Source organism: Lissotriton vulgaris, chromosome 1_2 (genome assembly GCF_964263255.1).
Source record: "Lissotriton vulgaris chromosome 1_2, aLisVul1.2, whole genome shotgun sequence".
Classification (NCBI taxonomy): domain Eukaryota; kingdom Metazoa; phylum Chordata; class Amphibia; order Caudata; family Salamandridae; genus Lissotriton; species Lissotriton vulgaris.
This window is the reverse complement of record NC_141686.1, coordinates 24004892-24027633: the sequence shown is the minus strand read 5'-3', so window position 1 is coordinate 24027633 and position 22742 is coordinate 24004892. Positions and strand designations below refer to the sequence as shown.

At 45.0% G+C, this 22742-nt stretch overlaps 1 protein-coding gene across 2 annotated transcripts in view; it reads left to right on the top strand.

Moving 5' to 3' along the window:
- Nucleotides 1–22742, top strand: part of WNT7B (Wnt family member 7B) — a 457578-nt gene that overhangs the window by 104248 nt on the left and 330588 nt on the right. Inside the window, exon 1 of one of the 2 annotated variants that reach the window (XM_086952751.1) lies at nucleotides 16989–17660. The exons of the other annotated variant lie outside the window; for it this stretch is intronic. Within the exon in view, the coding sequence (XP_086808877.1) occupies nucleotides 17539–17660 (122 nt within the window). The 5' untranslated portion in view covers nucleotides 16989–17538. Of the gene's footprint in view, nucleotides 1–16988; nucleotides 17661–22742 lie in introns of those variants that run through there. 2 annotated transcript variants of the gene reach the window in all.

Here is a 22742-nt window from a genome sequence, read left to right as displayed (position 1 = left end):
CCAACTTGCTGCCGCTTGCGAGGTGATGTGCAGCAATCCCCTCTGTGTGCGACATTCTTATCAAGGGCAACTTTGGAATGGTGTTACAGCGGTTGGTCCAGCCGCAAGAATGTCCTGACTGAAAACTATCGGTTCCTATGTGCTCGTAATCACGAGTGCGTGCAGGACAGAGGAAGCCTCACCCGCTTGGAGACTTGACAGTTGGAAGGCAGCGCTGGCGTTGTTCTCCTACCCTACAGGAATATTATTTCACGTGAAGTGGGAGCAGCATCCACTTGGTTAAAGAACTTTCAAGTCCAGTCAGCATTACATGGGACTACCTTTACCAGCATGCTGTGCGCCCACAAGGGCGGGACTTGCATTCAAATAAATTTAGCTGTTCTTACACTGCCTGCGTCCTGCTTCATGCCGCCAGTGATCAAGAGCTCGAGGGAGCTCGAAACGCGTATGGCCACAAAGAAGACAAGCAGCCTGCCAACTTGCTGCCGCTTGCGAGGTGATGTGCAGCAATCCCCTCTGTGTGCGACATTCTTATCAAGGGCAACTTTGGAATGGTGTTACAGCGGTTGGTCCAGCCGCAAGAATGTCCTGACTGAAAACTATCGGTTCCTATGTGCTCGTAATCACGAGTGCGTGCAGGACAGAGGAAGCCTCACCCGCTTGGAGACTTGACAGTTGGAAGGCAGCGCTGGCGTTGTTCTCCTACCCTACAGGAATATTATTTCACGTGAAGTGGGAGCAGCATCCACTTGGTTAAAGAACTTTCAAGTCCAGTCAGCATTACATGGGACTACCTTTACCAGCATGCTGTGCGCCCACAAGGGCGGGACTTGCATTCAAATAAATTTAGCTGTTCTTACACTGCCTGCGTCCTGCTTCATGCCGCCAGTGATCAAGAGCTCGAGGGAGCTCGAAACGCGTATGGCCACAAAGAAGACAAGCAGCCTGCCAACTTGCTGCCGCTTGCGAGGTGATGTGCAGCAATCCCCTCTGTGTGCGACATTCTTATCAAGGGCAACTTTGGAATGGTGTTACAGCGGTTGGTCCAGCCGCAAGATTGTCCTGACTGAAAACTATCGGTTCCTATGTGCTCGTAATCACGAGTGCGTGCAGGACAGAGGAAGCCTCACCCGCTTGGAGACTTGACAGTTGGAAGGCAGCGCTGGCGTTGTTCTCCTACCCTACAGGAATATTATTTCACGTGAAGTGGGAGCAGCATCCACTTGGTTAAAGAACTTTCAAGTCCAGTCAGCATTACATGGGACTACCTTTACCAGCATGCTGTGCGCCCACAAGGGCGGGACTTGCATTCAAGTAAATTTAGCTGTTCTTACACTGCCTGCGTCCTGCTTCATGCCGCCAGTGATCAAGAGCTCGTGGGAGCTCGAAACGCGTATGGCCACAAAGAAGACAAGCAGCCTGCCAACTTGCTGCCGCTTGCGAGGTGATGTGCAGCAATCCCCTCTGTGTGCGACATTCTTATCAAGGGCAACTTTGGAATGGTGTTACAGCGGTTGGTCCAGCCGCAAGAATGTCCTGACTGAAAACTATCGGTTCCTATGTGCTCGTAATCACGAGTGCGTGCAGGACAGAGGAAGCCTCACCCGCTTGGAGACTTGACAGTTGGAAGGCAGCGCTGGCGTTGTTCTCCTACCCTACAGGAATATTATTTCACGTGAAGTGGGAGCAGCATCCACTTGGTTAAAGAACTTTCAAGTCCAGTCAGCATTACATGGGACTACCTTTACCAGCATGCTGTGCGCCCACAAGGGCGGGACTTGCATTCAAATAAATTTAGCTGTTCTTACACTGCCTGCGTCCTGCTTCATGCCGCCAGTGATCAAGAGCTCGAGGGAGCTCGAAACGCGTATGGCCACAAAGAAGACAAGCAGCCTGCCAACTTGCTGCCGCTTGCGAGGTGATGTGCAGCAATCCCCTCTGTGTGCGACATTCTTATCAAGGGCAACTTTGGAATGGTGTTGCAGCGGTTGGTCCAGCCGCAAGAATGTCCTGACTGAAAACTATCAGTTCCTATGTGCTCGTAATCACGAGTGCGTGCAGGACAGAGGAAGCCTCACCCGCTTGGAGACTTGACAGTTGGAAGGCAGTGCTGGCGTTGTTCTCCTACCCTACAGGAATATTATTTCACGTGAAGTGGGAGCAGCATCCACTTGGTTTAAGAACTTTCAAGTCCAGTCAGCATTACATGGGACTACCTTTACCAGCATGCTGTGCGCCCACAAGGGCGGGACTTGCATTCAAATAAATTTAGCTGTTCTTACACTGCCTGCGTCCTGCTTCATGCCGCCAGTGATCAAGAGCTCGAGGGAGCTCGAAACGCGTATGGCCACAAAGAAGACAAGCAGCCTGCCAACTTGCTGCCGCTTGCGAGGTGATGTGCAGAAATCCCCTCTGTGTGCGACATTCTTATCAAGGGCAACTTTGGAATGATATATATATATATATATATATATATATATATATATATATATATATATATATATATATATATATATATATATATATATATATATATATATATATATATATATATATAGCACAATCCTCGAACCTCCACGCCGACAGCGCAGCGCGGCGAAAGAAGAGGGCAGACCCCACGTTTACAGGCAGGATGATTTTTTATTCAAGACCCTTCAAGTGACGCGTTTCGAGTACCACGTACTCTTGTTCACACACCTTGGAAACAGTCTGCCTTTCAATTTATATACTTTTTTTCCCCTGACCCTTCCTAAGGGCCACACCTCCTGTTGTGTGTCACATGACTGTTGCATGGAAATGGAAATGAGTGCAAACATTAAACACAGGGGATACAAACGACTGAGAATAAAGTGAAGTCACAAATCATAATGATGTTAATTGAACAATGGACTATTTACGCATATAGTGTAAAATACATTATATACAATAATACAATTAACCAATTCATCAACAATTCAGTCGTAATGTTTAAAAAAACAAAATGTACATATATCATTATGAACATGGTCTTTTTCCCAATCGATGTTATTGCACAGATCTCTTTACAGGCCTATCAAATATCATAACTGCTTAAATGCAGAAACACCCGACCTGCGAGCTATAAAAGTAACCGGTACTGGAAAAATCTCTGCTTGAATGCAATAGTCCATAATAGACAGATATAAAGTGCCTAGTGCTCGTTGTACAAATTTGTAATCCAGTATCAAAAATATAAAAGATAAAGCCTTAATTCATGTGATGGTACATATAGGTGACAGCTAAATTGTGTATTGCCCATGAGCTGATGTCTACAATATTTATTAAAATTTATAATTCATGAATTTACATATTCCATAAATATTAAGACATTTATACAACTATTTACAAAAACTACAAGTGCCTAAATATATACATTTGATGTGACTTGATCACATCTAAATGTGCTCATAATGTATATGTGTACGTGCAAATAATGAAAAAAATAGCTGAATGGGAAAAAGGGATGATTGAATATTAAGTGCAGGTCCGGAAAAAGGGATTAGGAAAGGAAAAATTATTATATACTGGCAGTGTAACTATAACTCATGTATATACAATATATGTAAACTATCACTATCTGGCGAGCATATTCAAACCAAAAGCTCACTGGGCTATCTCCAATCAGAATATTAGGGCACATTCCTATAGATGTGTATGCTGCCACATTGGTTCAAGACTTGATGCACAGGAAAGCTTCCCCCTTCTAGATGTGTATAGAGGAGAAGTATATCAGGGGGGAAGCGGAAAATAGTATGCCAATAGGAACAACCCATAATTACAAGAAGTTGTGTAGGTCCTCAGTTGCGTTAAGCCCATTAGGTTGTTTGCTATCTAACGCCACAATGTATTGAGTTTCCAGTCTCCTGAGGATTTTGTCCCTGTCTCCCCCTCGTTTCAGAATTGGTACCGCATCTATGACATAGTATTTTAGACACGCCAGGTCCCTGGCGTGAACCATGTCAAAATGACGTGCCACGGGGTAGGTGGAGTCATGATTGACTATTGCCCGGAGATGCTGCAATATCCTAACATGCACCTGCGACCTGGTACTACCTACATAGTTTAGGCCACAGGTGCATACCAAGACATATACAGCAAACTCCGTACGCAATTGTAGTTACCCCTAATGGCCACCTTTGCGCCTGAGAAGGGATTATCATAGTGGGTGGTGTTTTGCCCAAATTTACAAGTGCGACACGAGCTGCACTTGAAAAAGCCCTTTTTGGTGAGCCAGTCACTGCCACTTGCTAGCTCCGGGCTAGGTCTAACCAATTTGCTGTGCATGCTGTATGCTCGTTTAAAGGTGACAACTGGTTTGTCAGAGACCCTAGAATTCAAAACACCATCCGTTTTTAAAATAGGCCAATGCCTATTGATGATTGCCTTGATTTGTCTCTGTTGGCGGCTGTACGAAATGATGAGTCTTGGCGCTGGATCAATATTGTCAGTCTCAGCGGGTTTGGGCGAAAGAAGGGACTCTCTAGATCTTTCTTTTGCTTTTGTTAGAGCTTTTGAAAGGGTTGATTCCTTGTAGCCCCTGGCCCTCAATCTTTCCAACATGGCTTTCGCTCCTTCATTAAACTTTTCTTCACTGTTACAGATTCGCTGTCTGAGAAGTTCCCCTAGGGGGATACTCTCAATTACATGCCTGGGGTGACCACTGCTGGCATGTAAAATACTGTTGCCAGCAGTGGGTTTTCGGTGTAGTGAGGTGACAATGTTATTCTCCCTAATGTCAACCTGGACATCCAAAAATTGAGCTGAATCTCTGCTGATACTGGAAGTGAAAAAAAGATTACTGGAGTTGGTGTTGAGTGCATTAACAAACTGTTGTGCATTTGTTATGTCGCCATTATATACACAAAAGACATCATCAATAAATCTCATCCAGTACAGGACATTATTAAAACCCGGTGTGGCCACAAGATCTCGCTCCTCCCACCAGCCCACGTGTAAACACGCGTAGCTGGGGGAGAAGCAGGAACCCATGGCGACACCCCTGGTCTGCCTCCAAATATCTTTACCATACAGGAAGAAATTGTTGTTTAAACACCAGCTTACTAAATCACTAAGCATTTTGTTGTGACCATAGTACTCACATGTTTTCTGTCCTAAGTAGTATCTTATCGCCTCAATGCCTTTGCTATGTTCAATGCAGGTGTATAAAGATTCAATGTCCAATGTAATAATACACCACTCTGCTTGCCATTGAATCATGCTAAGTTTGGACAGAAAATCGCCGGTGTCCTTGATATAACTGGCCAGACCTTTGACATGTCCTTGCAGAAAGTAATCAATATAGCGGGAAACATTTTCACCCACACTTCCGATTGCAGAGATGATTGGTCTGCCTGGAGTTGGGTGACGCATTTTGTGGATCTTGGGAATTAAATATAAGTGAGGCATCACGGGATTTTCCACATGAAGGAATCCATATTCCTCCGATGAAATCAATTGTTCTCGTTTGTAGGACAATAGCATGCGTTTTAGAGGGTCTCAAGCTCTCTTGTATTCAATTCCAAATTATATATATATATATATATATATATATATATATACCAATAATATAAAATCTAATCTAATAAAAAGAAATTCGATTATAAATTAAACATTAAACTAGTTAAAAAATCTTCACATTTTTATTTCACACTCCAGTCAGTGCAACAGTACGGAACGTGTTGGATACCGGAGGGGTAAAAATTACTGTTCTCTCTCCAATGAGTGCAACAGTAGCAAAAGTGTTGGATAGCGGTTGGAGCAATAGTCAACTCAGATGAAAATTATCCAGTGGCGCGCCACTTTGAACCTGGTCCATAAGAGGAACCTGAATGATTTGAAATATTTTATCATTGATGCGGTACCCAAGAACATCAGGGGAGGCAACAGGGAAAGACAACTTAGACAGTTGGAAAGCAAATACATGTTGTTACTCGATCCCAGGATCCCAAGAGGGATGAATACAGGGGAAGATTTGCACTGGTTTTTATAACAAGATAGATTATTGATTCAACCCTTACTGAAGCCAATCTCCTCTAATATCTTTTAGCTCTATGGGATCTATATTTATAATTATATTTATAATTATATGTGCTATCATTATTTGTCTCTCACTCTGTTGCTCTCATTAATGGTCCCATCTCTTGGGTAAGGTCAAAAATAGGTATTATACCAATCTCCAATAACCCTGCATACAATAGGAAACCTTCTTCTGTAATATCATTTGGGAGAATGTGATATTTTACATAACCAGTAGCCCTAGTTTTGCTTTCAATGCCAGAACAATTAGATTCAATCTTTTGTCTGTATCAAAATATATAAAATATGTTGTGTAGTTTTTTTAACATGTAGATCACCATTATAATGATCTTTAACATGTTTTTCTACCTTTGCTTCCATTGATCAATTTTGATTTTTTAGCTGGAAAAAAATGTTTAGCTTGGAAATACGATATGATGATTTTAATATCTTTTTATCCAAGTTTTCACTGTTATTTGCACTATGGACTGATTTGCACAGTTAAATATTCTTGCACTTGCACTTTATGTCCTCCTGGGCGGTCGTAATTTTAGCGCTTCTAGGATAAGTTTTTGAATTATGGGCATTTTATTATGCCATGCAGTCACAAAAATAATGTTGTGGTTATGAAATTAACATTTTTAATTTTTATTATGTGGTCCTGTACTTCATATATGATATGTTGCAATTAAGGATTATTTATGGGGCATTGATTGTTTATGAATTAATTATTTAATATGTTATCAGCTCTTTTGCACTTTTCATATGATAGCCACATCGAATGTTACTGTACTCTAAATGTTGTTTTCTAAGTCTATTGATTCGCCTTTGATTGCACTTCCTATTTAAACACTGCTATTGGTTCCTAATGTCATGTCTACAAGGCTACTGTGACGTAGCCGAAACGCGTCATGCTGGAGACGATGGGACAATAAAACCAACTTTGCATATTATTGGAGCATATTTCGTGGTCTGCAATGGTCTGAACGTTGGCATCCAAGACCGAGGAGCAGGAGTTGGATACAAGATATGTATATATATATATATATATATATATATATATATATATATATATATATATATATATATATATATATATATATATATATGTATATATATATATATATATATATATATATACCAACAACATAAAATCTAAGAAAAAGAAATTCGATTATAAATTAAACATTAAACTAGTTAAAAAATCTTTACATTTTTATTTCACACTCCAGTCAGTGCAACAGTACGGAACGTGTTGGATACCGGAGGGGTAAAAATTACTGTTCTCTCTCCAATGAGTGCAACATTAGTGAAAGTGTTGGATAGCGGAGGGGTAAAAATTACTATTCCCACTCCAGGGAGTGCAACAGTAGAAAAAGTGTTGGATAGCAGAGGGGTAAAAATTACAATTCCCACTCCAAAGAGTGCAACAGTAGGGAAAGCGTTGGATAATGAAAGGATCAAAATTACTATTCTACTCCAGTAAGCGCAACAGTAGGTGAAGTGTTGGAAAGTGGAGGAACAAAATGTACTATTTCCACTCCAGTCAGTGTAACAGTAGGGAAAGTGTTGGATAGTGTTGGATAGCTGAGGAGTAAAAATTACTATTGTGTTTACATAAAGATGGGACCCCCTCTAAATGTGCTTTCAGGGTCAGGGAAAGAGAGGAAAACTATGATACACCCAGAAGAGATTCCCTCATGACCCAAATACTTTCACAATTAACAAAGTCACTATTTTAAATCAACAACTGCTACATAATATGACAGCGTATACTTTTCAGATTAATTTATAAATGTTATTTCTTATTTTTTTATAAAAAACATTTTCTTCTTTTCCTTCTTTTTTTTATACAGTACTTTTTTAACAATCCTTATACAGACAGAGACATATATATATATATAATACATAAAAATACACATACCATACAGAGAAACCTAATACAATCACACCATTATCTCATACATACTCACACATACATTACACATTCATAATTTATTCTGAGTCTGAGGGATCACAAGTTGTAACGTGATCTATTACGCAAGGTCGACCTTGCGTAATAGATCACGTTACAAACATAAATTGTAAACATAAATATACGTATATTACATTAAAAAAAATAAAACATATTAGAATGTTTAACTACATAAGACAAATTCTTACCTACAAATATTATATTAAATAAATACAAAAATTATTTCAAAACAAATCAATACTTTTAATTAGAAAATATTTAGAAACAAAAATATTAATTATTACATATATTTTGTTTTTCATTTCCTACTCTATAGCACCACACAATTCACAAATCACATCTACATTTTTTTAAATGCACTTTCATAATTAACATATTTATTACCAATTAAAGAAATATTAATTAAAAAACAAATTAAAACTCATAAAAATTAATTAACTTCCCATACTTTACTCCTATAATCCCCACAATCCACACCTAAAATTAAACTGTAAAAAATTAATCACACAATTAAAACTTCTTTTCAATTAAAAATCTAATAGTATTTAACAACTAATTAAAAATTAAGTATAATTAATGTACTCTCCACCCTTTACCCCTAAAAAAGTAAAACCTACCCACAAAAAAGAAACAATTACCCTAATTCAATATCATTTAATAATTATTATTAATGAGCAACTAGCTATTAATTAATTAAACATAAATTACTTCCCACCCGTTACCCCTATAAACCCCGCAACCCACACCTAAAATTAAATACAAAATTTACATAATTACTTTTCAACCAATTAATTATCAATTCACAACTAATTATTAAGTAATCAAAAATAAATTACTTCCCACCCTTTGGCCCTATAAACCCCTCAACCTGCACTTAAAATTAATTACACAATTTCCATAGTTTATTTTCAAATAATTCCTTAATATTAATTAACAACTTATTAATTCATTAAAAATAAACTACTTCCCACCCTTCACCCCTATAAATCCCACAACCCACACCTAAAAAGATTACAGAATTACCATAATTAATTACTAATTAATTTTTTTTTTAATTAACAACCAAATTAACAATTAACAACAACATCATGTATGTGTTATAACAGTCTAAGCGCCAGGATACCCGTTGGGTGACAGCCATTGCGCTATACAAGTATGCCAATACATACATACATACATAATTAATTAATAATGAATTACTTTCCACAATTAACACTATAAAATCTCAATTAAATAAATATTAGTAAATACAAAAAAATCATTAATTTATTATAATTAAATTACTTCCCCGCTATTCTTCTATAAACATACAAACGCTACGGAACTAAAAAAACACAAAATTTCATTAAAATAAAATTGATAACTACTAAAAATTTAACATATATATCAAAAAATGTAAACAATCCTTACACAAAAAAATACATCACATACATTCAAAATATATACTAAAATACATAACACTAATAAAAAAATGATATTTTAAACAACTATATTTTTGCAAACAATATGAATGACTTCTATACTATTAAAAAACGACATTTCTGACCTTTAAATCGATATTCTTGACTACGATATTATTGCTGTCAAAATTCCTGACTCAATATTTAAAACTCGATATTTCTGTAGTTCGACATTTCCAACTCTATTTTTTCTGCCCCCCTCATTTCATTAGTTGTGTGTCCTTCATTTTTGTAGTGTTACGCTTGCATCGGATGTTGCTCTGGTGCTCACTGCTCAGTATTTTTATTTTTCAACTTGTCATTCCCACACCACATAGCGCGACTCACAGTGGCAGGGTAACATATAGACAGAGTTGGTAGAGTTAAAGTTTGTGTGTTTCCTGATGATCCACACTTTCCCTGGGACAGGTTTAGGGCCTGATTCTGAGGCGGTTTGGAAAGCTTCCCAACCAATGTGTTTGGGAATGGCTTCCCACTGAATGGGATCGGGAGAGTCCAACTGACCGAGTACGATGCATCTGGATGCTTCCAGATATGATTTGGTTGGACTCCCATTGACTTCAATGGGAGCCTTTGTTCCGAACGAATGCATAGGCTCCCATTGAAGAAAGGGCTGGCTGGGGAAAATCAGGCACCCTGTGGCGGGCACCCACTGGGGCCTGCCACACTGTGCATGGCTGGTAAAGGGGTACCCATGGGTACCCCGTGGGCCCGATTGGGAAGGCTCTGAGTGCAGAGGGGCCACTACAGGCCCCCAAAGTCTGATTCCCACTGCGGATTCGAGTCGGACGGCACGATTCAGAAAGGCTGTCCAAATCCAGCAATGTACTCGGTCGTTCTGAAGCGCGATCAGTAAAGATGTACGATTGGGCTCTGTACAGCTCAGTCATTATAAATGCCGTCGGGTTGAGATTTTTTTAACGCCTAACTCGCATCATACTTGGTCGGTCGGAAACCTTTCTGAGTCAGTCGGAAAGACACGTTCCTGATCCAATTTGGATAGAGCACATGCTGTTAGGAGGCCTTCCTAACCATATCAGAATCAGCAGCCCTTAGTGTTGTGTCATGGAAGTTAATCACAAACATTGCAGTTGCCGCATGCATAGTGTCCCATTACATCAGGAAGGCCCTAGTTGAGGAGGGCCATATTCCTTGCTTCCATACATCTTTTGAGGTGGGTGGACACCAAGTTGTCTTTCAGACTTCTTGCTCTTTTGAAAGAAACAATGGTTTCTCCCGTTTGAGCTTCCCTCTCTGTAGAATGTGCTAGTCTTTATTGATCACCTTAACTTGGTTAAATATAGTGTTGAAGGTAGTGACACATATAAGAGGGATTGTAGTGTCTGTGTGAGTGTGGTTGTCTAATAGGGCTTCCTTGTTTTGATTTTGGGCTTATTTTCAGTTTGTCTTTATAATCCTGTCAGGATAGTCACACGCCCATAATTTTTCCGTTAGGGCTTTGGCTTGGAGATTGAAGTCAGTGGATTTGCTACAGTTACTCCTTAGTCTTAAATATTGACCGTAAGTTAAATTCTCCCTCAAAGTTCTTGGATGAAAACTGTCAAATGTTAACATGTATTCTTGTCTTTTTTTTATGTTTTTGTCTGTAGTTTGCAATGTTCCGCGCAGATAGTCACATTAAAAAATTTGATAGATTTGCTCTTCATGGTATGCGTGAACTTGAGTTTGTTATCACAACTGTTAATCCAGTCCAGAAATGGCATCGTCAATGCACTTTCCCCCTCCCAAATTATCAGGATGTTGTCTATGTACCGCTTCCATAGCACTATGTTGCTTTTGTTATGTTATGTTATGTTATTTGGATTTTTTAACCCCTTCAGCGCGGCGCGAATTTTCGCGCTGTGCTGAGGGTTCTAAGGTTCTAACGGGCTCATGACGGAACGGTTCCGTCATCAGCACAGCTCACCCGTAGCTGATGACGGAACCGTTCTGTCATCAGCATGGAAGGGGTTAAGCGCACAGCTGCCCCAGCTAAGGGGCGTCCCGGCGCTGTAACTGGAAAAAGTAACATAACTAATAACACAGAAAAAGTAGGGAGTGATTAATAAGACAGAGGAAAGAAATAGGTTTTGACAGCTTTCCTGAAAGCAAGAAGGTCATCCAAAGAGCGAATGTAGGCAGGGAGTACGTTCCATAGTTTAGAGGCCAAGACCGTAAACGATCGGCCACCCAATCTACATTTTTGAAATCGGGGGACAAGTGCCAGATTTTGGTCAGCAGAACGAAGGCTGCGCGAAGGGGTGTACGAGGACAAAACTGTTTTGTAAGAGTTACTGTCATGTAAGATGAACTTAGATTCAAATTTAAACACATACTGTCCTGCTACACTCTGGGCAGTTATTTACTGTACTGTTCACAAAATGGACGCTGTGAACTGTCACCAGAACCCCAAGATGGCAATATCGGACCATATTACACATGCTACATTTCCTTTTTATGTTGTTTTTTGTGTTGTTGTATGTTTATTTCGTGGTAGTTAGATTTACAAAACGGAATTTCTAAAATGCAGTTAGCAATGGACACTCACTTGAATTAGAATAATTAGATGTATTGTTCATTGATACATTATTGATAAAACAATGGACAACAGTGAGTACCAGATGATGTATGCGATTCTGTGGCTGCAGTATGTACCAAATAAGTGTAGGTTTACTGTGTTTGCAACATAATTGTCCACGTAGTTTGCAAAATTGACAGATTTCACAAAAACGTATTTCTTGCATGCATCGATTACAATAATGCTGCCAAAGAATGTGATGCATAATTAGCATTTTTCCTGCATGAATTATCAATACTTGGGGCATAATTTGGCCTTCCGTGCCACATAATCCTAGTAACCCCGATAATAGTGAAGCTTTGCAGACTGGCTTGTAGGCTGTCATTAAGATAATGAAATCCGTATTTTGCCGGCTGCCATGAAATAGCTCAATGTTTCATGGTTTGCTGTAAAGTGTGGATTTTTATCCCACTGCATTTGTATGCACTAAAACTAGACAAACATGTATTATAGATATATTTCTGGACACTATCAAGGCAGATGTGCAGAGTAAAATATGCTATTAATTACCATTATTGAGTGTAGCAAGGGCCCATGACTCACAGAGAGGAAGCCTTGAGTGGTTCATGATACCACTCCTCAGCCTCAGGAAAGGTGATAAATAGCATATTACACTCGGTATATACACTATACAGATGCGTACTTCAGCAGAAAGGGTGGTGAATAGCTACAACCTAGCTTTCCTTACTTTTTTTTAATGGCGTGAGATACTGTATGTCTTCAAAATATGAAAACGACTTGTATAAAGGAAAAATTGTTGGTCTAACTAGTTTTTTTTACATTGGACTAGTCACTAGAGCGAACGTATGGGCGCTCTGGTTGCATAGAAGCAAATATGTTCCCGCCAACAAATTAATTTAGAAGTTATATTTGGATTGAATAAAAAGCACGACCAGCGGCGGTGGTGTAAGGCTTGCTTGACAAGAGGGCTGCATGGACCGGGTGGACGCAATGCACGCGCTGCTTGCCGGGGTAGCACTGCTGGTTTAAACCGGTAGCTGAGTTTCCTGTGAACTCACACAAGTTCTGTAACAAAATGCCGCCGCTGCCGGCCCCGGAGCCGAGCGCAGATGTGGAGCGCAGATCAGAGTCAGGCTATTGTCTGCCCCCGAGGAGGCGGATTACAGCAGGCGATGCCCAATGGCAGCCCTGGGTCCGGCACAGAGAGAGGGGCGCTCCCTGCCATCCGCATCTCTCCACAGCATCCTCATTCCTGCCCGAGCAGCCGCGGCGTTGGAGCTCCGACCACCGAGACATGACAGGCAGCGCCCCCGCGCCAGGAGCAGCCCCGGCAGCACATGCAGCAGGAGCCGCAGCCAAAGGCAACAAGGAGCCTCTGCCCGGGGAGCTGGGACCGCGAGCTCCGGCATCATCCACTTCAAGCAGGGGATAGAAGCCAGCAGCAGCCTCCTGAAGCGGAGCCTGCGGGGACAGCGGCCAGCGCGGAGGCGGCGCCCATCAAAGGTGCCCCGGGAGGACGGCAGCGCCCAGAGAGCAGGTCTGACGGAACTTCAGCGCGAGCCTTGAAGGAACCCGGGCACCCCTCATCAAATGAGCGATAAAGGAACTCCCTCTCTCCAGTCAAAGGGAGCTTCAGCACTCATCAGAGGAGCATTAAAGGAACTCTAACACTCCAATCACAGGGAGCTTCAGCACCCATCAAAGGAGCATTAAAGGAACTCGAACACTCCAATCACAGGGAGCTTCAGCAACCATCAAAGGAGCATTAAAGGAACTCGAACACTCCAATCACAGGGAGCTTCAGCACCTATCAAAGGAGCATTAAAGAAACTATAACACTCCAATCAAAGGGAGCTTCAGCACCCATCAAAGGAGCATTAAAGGAACACTAACACTCCAATCAAAGGGAGCTTCAGTCCACCAAAGGAGCATTAAAGGAACTCTCTCTCTCACACACATCAAAGGGAGCTTCAGTCCATCAAACCAGCTTTAAAGGAACTCACACACTCTAATCAAAAGGAGTTTCAGTCCATCAAAAGAGCATTACAGGAACTCCGTCTCTGCAATCAAAGGGAGCTTCAGCACGCATTGACCTAGGATTAAAGGGACTCCCTCTCTCCAATAAAAGGGAGCTCCAGCACTCATTGATCTAGGATTAAATGAACTCCCTCTCTCCAATCAAAGGGAGCTTCTGCACTCATTGATCTAGGATTAAAAGGACTCCCTCTCTCCAATCAAAGGGAGCTCCGGCACTCATTGAGCTAGGATTAAAGGAACCCACCCGTTGATGCGAGGTAACGTCAGCACCCATCAAAGGAGGATTAAAGAAACTCACTCAAGGTCAAAGGGAACTTCTGCATCTGTCAAAAGAGCATTGAGGAAACCAGGAGCCCAGGCACCTATCAAACAAGGATTAAAGAACCTCTCACACTCCCATCAAAGGGAACTTTAGCAGCACCCATTCATTAATCTACGATTAAAGGATTACGCGCACTGATCAAAGGGAAGCTCATCACCCATCGAACAAGGATTAACAGAACCTGGACACTCACCAAAGGAAATTTCAGCACCCATCAAGCTAGCATTGAAGAAACCCACACACCCCAATCAAAGGGTCGTGAGGCCTCATCAAACGAAGATTAAAGAACCGCAGGCTCACATCCAAGGGCCCTCCAGCACCATCAGATAGAGGCTGGGTGGACTCTGGTGCCCCTCAGAGGAGCACCGATAGGATTATCGCATCCATCAAAAGAGGCCTAACAAACACTTAGCATGCATCGAATGCAATAAAGGAAATTCAGCATCCAGCAACCGGGGATTAAAAGAACCCACACACACAGCAAAGGGGCTTGAAGAACCCCATGACCCCATTAAAGGGGGGGGCGAAAGAAACTCCAGCACTTATCAAACTGAATGGACTGCAGCATCCTTCAAATGGAGCTTACTGGGGCCCCTTTACCCATCAAAGAAGGCTGAAGGGAACTGTAGCAGCCATCGAAGTGGGACTAAAGAACTCCAGCAGCCATCAACATCAACAAAGGATTCACAGGACTTCAACTTGCATCAAAGAGTATTTACAGGACGTCATCAAAGGAGGATCCACAGACTTCAGTGCCTATTAAAAGAGGATTCACAGGCCTTCACTGTGCATCAAGAAGGATTCACAGAACGTCAGCACACATCAAAGGAGGATTCACAGGCCACTGCACGTCAAAGTGGGATTCACAGGCCACTGCGCATCAAAGGAGGATTCACAGGCCACTGCACGTCAAAGGAGGATTCACAGGCCACTGCACGTCAAAGGAGGATTCACAGGCCACTGCGCATCAAAGAAGGATTCACAGGCCACTGCGCGTCAAAGGGGGATTCACAGGCCACTGCGCATCAAAGGAGGATTCACAGGCCACTGCGCGTCAAAGGAGGATTCACAGGCCACGTCGCGTCAAAGGCGCATTCACAGGCCACTGTGCATCATAGGAGGATTCACAGGCTAATGCGCGTCAAAGGGGGATTCACAGGCCACTGCGCATCAAAGGAGGATTCACAGGCCACTGCGCGTCAAAGGAGGATTCACAGGCCACTGCGCGTCAAAGGGGGATTCGCAGGCCACTGTGCATCATAGGAGGATTCACAGGCCACTGCACGTCAAAGGGGGATTCACAGACCACTGCGCATCAAAGGAGGATTCACAGGCCACTGCGCGTCAAAGGGGGATTCACAGGCCACTGCGCATCAAAGGAGGATTCACAGGGCCGCAGGATCCATCAAACGATTCGCAATACTGTAGCACACAACTAAAAAGGATTCCCAGTATGCCAGTGTGTATCAAATGAGGATCCACAGGACGTCAGTCTCCATCAAAGGAGGATTCACAATACTGTAGCATACAACTAAAACGTATTAAAAGGACGTCAGTTGTGTCTAAGGAGGATTCACAGCCATCTGTGTCCATCAAGGGAGCATCACAAGATTTCAGGTGGATTGACAATGCCTTGGCTCTCTTCAAAAGAGTAACATCAAGAGTTCAGCACCAATCGCACTTGCGCTGGGTTTCAAGGAACTTCTGGATGAGGCCTGATAGAACTTCAACACCAGTCGAAGGGGGACTCAAAGGACTTGGCACTCATCCGAAGGGGATTGGCAGTGCCCTAGCGTGTAACCAGGGAAGGGTGGCCTTGGTTCGTCGTTCACACCAGGAGGGTTTGCAGTGCTTCAGCATTTACTGAGAAGGACTGATATAGATGGGTATTTAAAGTTCTTGCTGTAGGCCAAAACCGACGGGAAAGCAGTCCTCAGCTAGGAGGGAATGAGGAATCCAAAACCCATCTAGGGTTGACTGAGGGATCACAGACTCAGAGCAGAGTGCAGAATCCAGCGACCCGCTAAAAGAGATTGGGAGAGCCGCCACCTACACTGAGGTGCTCGAGTACTGCAGCAAGCACCCACAGGTGGTTTCAGCACCCAAAGAGAGGGGACTGAGGAATTCAGAAACCTGAGGGAAGGGTAGGGCAAGGGTGCAGGGCGAGGCAGCCGAAGGGTGAAGAGGGGGGTTGAGGTCCCTAACTAGAAGGACAGAGTTTCACCACCCAGACAAAGGGAGTGAAACCGCAAACAACTTGTGAGAGTGGAGTTGAGCAGTCAGCAGCTAGCTAGAGGGAAGTGATACAATCACCACCAGGAGAGGGGGGTTTATGGTTCTGGTACCGACACCGGAGGGGGCTGAGAATTGTTATCACTCCACTAGAAGGCGATTGAGCATCCTGGCTCCTAGCTCGAGGTGCCAGGAGTTCACATCTCATACTGAGGGAGCAAAGACTCCACCATCCAGACAGTGGGTGTTAAGGAACCCAGCAGCCAGCTTGATCTGGTTGGTGAATCTAGCACCCAGCCAGACGAATCTAGCACCCAGCCAGACGAATCTAGCACCCAGCCAGAGGTATCTAGCACTCAGTCAGAGGTATCTAGCATCCAGCCAGAGGTATCTAGCATCCAGCCAGAGGAATCTAGCACTCAGTCAGAGGTTCATGAGGTGCCCAGCACCCAGCTTAAGGATCTTGAGGAATCCAGCACCCAGCCAAGGGGTGCTTGAGGAATCCAGTATCCAGCTTAAGGATCTTGAGCAGTCCATCACCTAGCCAAGGGAGCTTGTGGAATCCGAGAATCTAGCGCTCAGCCACAGAGGGCATTGGAAAATGCAGCACCTAGCTAGAGGAAACCGAGAGATTCACGCCCCTGGGAGAGGGGGTTGAGGAATTCAGCACCTAACCACAGCGGACAGACCTAAGTCCTTCAGCGGACTAAAACTTTCAGAACCCACCTGGGTGAGATCCCAAGATTACCGCAGGATCAAGTCAATGCGGATTGCCAGGAGACCTGTGCCACCCGCGGGTGAATGACAGCTCCCCCCCCCCCCCCCCTCAAGAGCGGGTTGACACCAAGCGGACACTGATCGGGGGGTCGCCGGGAGCCCAGCGCTCCCACCCTCAGAGGGATATTGTTTTTTGCTGGCTGATGGAAGGGGCTCTTGACGGATGAGTCCAGAAGGCAGCGTGTGCGCGAGGAAGGCAGCCATGATTCTCTTCTCCTCACGCAGTGTGGTGCTGTCGGTCTACTACCCGCAGATCTTCCTCATCCTCACGAGCGGCAGCTACCTGTGAGTACCTCGCGGCGCTTCTCTACTCTCTGCAGGGGCTGGGGTGAGACGCGCGTCATGGGGTGAGATGATGAAAGCCAGCGGGGCAGGCGTGGGGAGGAGGGTGGCACACGGGCGATGCATGGCGGTGCGAGATAGGGGCATGGCAGTGAGAGGTTGGGGCATGGCAGTGGGAGGTAAGGGCATGGCAGTGAGACGTAGGGACATGGCAGTTAGAGGTAAGGGCATGGCAGTGAGAGGTAAGAGCATGGCAGTGAGAGGTAAGGGCACAGCAGTGAGAGGGAAGGGCATGACATTGGGAGGCAGAGGCGTGGCAGTGAAAGGTAAGGGCATGGCAGTGAGAGGTTAGTGCCTGGCAGTGAGAGGTAAGGGCATGGCAGTGAGAGGTTAGTGCCTGGCAGTGAGAGGTAAGGGCATGGCAGTGAGAGGCAAGGGCATGGCAGTGAAAGGTAAGGCCATGTCAGTGAGAGGTAAGAGCATGGCAGTGAGAGGTAGGGGCATGGCAGTGAGAGGTAAGGTCATGGCAGTGAGAGGTTAGTGCCTGGCAGTGAAAGGTAAGGGCATGGCAGTGAGAGGTTAGTGCCTGGCAGTGAAAGGTAAGGTCATGGCAGTGAGAGGTTAGTGCCTGGCAGTGAGAGGTAGAGTATTGTGATGCAGGAGCTGGCAGGGCGGGTGATTGAGCCAGGGCGGTTCTAGGCAACCCATTGATGGGCAGGAGGCGAGGGACAGGGACTGGGGCAACGGAGTGATAGGCAGTGTCCTGGCGGGACAGGGTGTGACACATAGGGCAGTGAGATCTCGGGCAGTGAAACGCAGGGTTGTGATGGGCAGGGGAAGGACGGGAGGGGAGTGACAGGAAGGGAATGTTCAGCAGAGCAGTGACCAGCAGGGCAGTCGAGTGCCAATCAGGGCAGCGCAAGGCACTGAAGTCAGAAGCATGGCAGTGAAGATTAGGGGAGTGACAGGGTTAGATTCGGGGGATGCAACCGCAGGGCAGTGTCGCGTAGGGCAGTTATGGAGAGGACAGTGAAGGGCAGTGGTGTGAGGCACGGCAGTGACGGGTGGGGGAGTGCTAGGAAGGGAGTGTGCATCATGGCAGGGTAGAACAGAGCAGTGATGGACGGTGCAGTGGAGTGAGAGGCCTGGCGGTGACGAACTGGGTAGTGGAGTGTGAGACAAGGCAGTGGTGGACATGGCCATGAGAGGCTGTGGTGGGTCGGGCAGTGAAGGAAAGGGAGTGAAAGGCATGGGTGGTGTCGTGGGGCAGTGAAGTGAAAGGCAAAGGCATGCCTTGAATCACTGAGACACACAAGATTGGGAAGCAGGGAAGTGGGGGCAGCGAGGGGCGGGGAGGTGCCTGGCGGGGGGAGGGGAGGCATGGGGGGGGGGGACACGGGAGTGAAAGACGGGCAGTGAGAGGCAGTGGGGGTGTGAAGAGGAAGAGCGGACAGAGAAGGCTGGAGAGCGATAACAGAAGGTGTACACCCGAATGCGGTGTGCCGGTGGAAAGTGCAGGGTGGTGTGACCGAGGGGGCATTTACACTGACGGCTGCGGGGGGCAGAGAGTGGCAGGGGGTGAGAGGCAGAAGAGGAAGTGTGCCACCGCCATAAGTGGGAAACAGGTGGGTCAGGAGCCGGACCTGGGAGGACAGGAGTTTAAAAGGCGGGGTGGGTGGAGCGGCGAGGGGCAGAGGCTGGGTGGGTGAAGCGGCGAGGGGCAGAACTGGCAGAGGCTGGGTGGGTGAAGCAGCGAGAAGTAGAGGTGGCAAAGGCTGGGTGGGTGAAGCAGCGAGAGGTAGAGGTGGCAAAGACTGGGTGGGTCAAGCAGCGAGAGGTAGAGGTGGCAGAGGCAGGGTTGGTGAAGCAGCGAGGGGCACAGCTGGCAGGGTGGGTGATCAGCAGAGAGGCACAGCTGGCAGAGGCTGGGTGGGTGAAGTAGCCAGGGGCACATTTGGCAGAGGCAGGGTAGGTGAAGCACTGAGAGGTAAAGGTGGCAGAGGCTGGGTAGGCGAAGCAGCGAGAGGTAGAGGTGGCAAAGGCTGGGTGGGTGAAGCAGCGAGAGTTAGAGGTGGCAGAGGCATGGTTGGTGAAGCAGCGAGGGGCACAGCTGGCAGAGGCCGGGTGATCAGCAGAGAGGCACAGCTGGCAGAGTGTGGATGGGGGAAGCAGCCGGGGGCATAGCTGGCAGAGGCAGCGTGGGTAAAGCAGTGAGAGGCACAACTGGCAGAGGCCGGGTGGGTGAAGCAGCGAGATGTAAAGGTGGCAGAGGCTGGGTGGGTGAAGCACCGAGGGGCACGGCTGGCAGGGTGGGTGATCAGCAGAGAGGCACAGTTGGCAGAGGCAGCGTGGGTGAAGCAGTGAGAGGCACAGCTGGCAGAGACCGGGTGGGTGAAGCAGCGAGAGGTAGAGGTGGCAGAGGGTGGGTGGGTGAAGCAGCGAGGGGCACGGCTGGCAGAGGCTGGGTGAGTGAAGCAGGCAGGGGTGAAGCGGAGGTGAGGCTGAAGGGGCAGAGCATGAGCGGGAGATGCAGGGATGGGAGACGGCTTGAGGTGTAGGACGGGGCAGACACGAGTAAAACAACCGGAGGCAGGAGAGCGTGTAGTGTGGCGACAGGTGAAATGTCAAGATGGAGGGAGAGTAGCGAGGCAGGCGGGACACAGCTAGGCGGGGAGAGCGAGAGAGGCCAGGAGGGCAGGCATGGAAGCCGGGTGTCAAAGGGGCAGGGCTTTTCAAAATTATTGTGAGAGGCAGTGGTCAGAAAGACATGGAGGACAGGACTGCCTGTTCCAGGGCTGGGAGAGCAGGTTCCCTCTCCTGTTTCAGAGGTGAGACAGGAAGTGGAGGCGGGACTGCGTTCGGCTTCTATAAAGTCGCCTTCTGAGAGAAACGCAAGGTTATGAACGAGCACCGCTCCCAGCTACAGGCTCAGCCGTGTGATCTGAGGAACGCCTGACAGCAGCTAGATTTACAAAGCGCCGCTTCCACACCCTCTCCCCGCCGGACATGGCGGTCGGGTGACCGAAGGGCCACCGGAGCGTCCCATGGCATGTGCACCAGGGGCATTCCTCGCCTAGTCGTAAATCAGGCGCGAGGACCTCTCACCCCCGCAGCGCTCCCGGCAGACTTGTATTTGGTGCACGGCTAGTCGAGCTACTGTACTGCTCGCATGTTGTGTTTCTTAACTACACAGTTGTTAATTAATGTCCCGAGCCACTTCCCCTCACATGTGTCTATTAGATGTTTATTTAGGATATTTTACGTTTTAGAGGACCCTGTTACAAATTAGTATGCGTTCAGAGACAAAGAGTGAGAAAATATGTGAGACCACCTGTCTCTCTTAATAACAGCTTATTTTTACGGCGCTTTACACCACAGTCCTGCTGTTTCTAAGCACGTTTAAATGACAACGGTTACTATTACCCACTCATGGTACTCTATGCACCGACCTTCAGGAGGATGGAAGGTTGAGTTAGCCGAGCTTGGATTAAAAAGCATATGATCTGCTGATCACCAGGTTGCTCCAGTGCCAGGGTTCAACTTATGGACCTCTCTCTTTCTTTCTCTCTCCCCCTGTCACTCTCTCTCTCGAAAGCATTGCGAGTAACTGTGTAATACGCCCAATATTGCAACTGAGGTGATGTAATCGTTATATATTGTTCATATTATATGTTTGCTTGGGAGTACTTAGCTTGAAAAATCGGGTTACTACAAATTGATTCTAACAACTGACTGATTGGAATTAGAATATTTAGTCTTTGTTTACCTGTTATAAATACGTTGTTGACAAAACCATGGACAATGGTGAGGGCCAATAAATTAACACAATATGTGGCTATATATTTTACTGCATAAGTATGAATCTATTACATTTGTAACATAACTTGACATATTATTAGTACATTTCACAAAAAAACGTTGTTTATAGCTCAAATGGATGATAATAATGTTGTCAGGGAATGTGGGGCATACTTTGCATTTGTGTTTAATATTTTAGATAACCGTGCCACATAATTTAGTCCACTATACCGCATAGTCCTTCAGCCCTGACACTAGGTAAGGTTTGCAGAGTCGTGTGCGGCCGTCATTATGATGATAAAACCCATATTTTCAGATATAACCAGGAACTATTTCAATATTTCATGGTTTCCTGTGAAATACGTGTTATTAAACCACCGCATTTGTGCAATAAATGCACCAAAGGATGTAACATGTACACGTCTGTGCATGCGTCATTTCAACCAATCCATCAATCAATCAATCAGTGTTAGTTAAGCACGACTGCTCACCCGTGAGGGTCTCATTTGCCCCCTTGAAAACATTTAATGGCTGGGAGCCATATTTGACTATAGGATAAGGAATCTGGCAAAGGGCTTTGCTATTAGGGTTAGAACAGGTACTATGGGTCACCACCTGTGCTTTCCACTGGGTCAATTTAGCACTTCTACTGTTTGAAACGTGAGAGTAAATACATTTAGGAAAAACAATGACTTATGGACCTAAACAACCAGCACGATGACACATGATCACAACCAATATAGAAATAGCACATGTGGTACTTGATAAACAGCCAATGTTATGTTTAACGATAAAAGAGCAAGTTTCAGAGTTTATTTGGATTGTTTTTTTTATTTTTTTAGTATAAAGATTCTGATAACTATATTTCTAAAGCTTAATTACAATTCAAAATGACTTGGAGAGTTCATTTAATCAAAATACCCATTTACAGTATATAAACAACAGTCAATTATGTCATGGCTATACAATTTAATAGATCCACTTCTACTGTTTGCACATGTCCGTGCGATGGTGTCTCTGATTAAACTCTTCTACACTTTATTTTCTTCTGTAATTATTATGACGTTTTTACAAAAAAAAAGTCGTTGTCCATTTCCAGGAAATATAAATTCACATAGTGCAGAATGGCTTTTGGTTTTTACAAATGTTAAGCAACAAGGATGTGTGCTACATAATAGGATGGTTTTTTTTAATCAGCTGTTTACTGTTGCAGTTGTAGGATGTATTAACCGTATCGCTGCGGCGGCTTTTCCCGCTGTGTGCGGCAATTTTCAAAAAGCCGCGTTA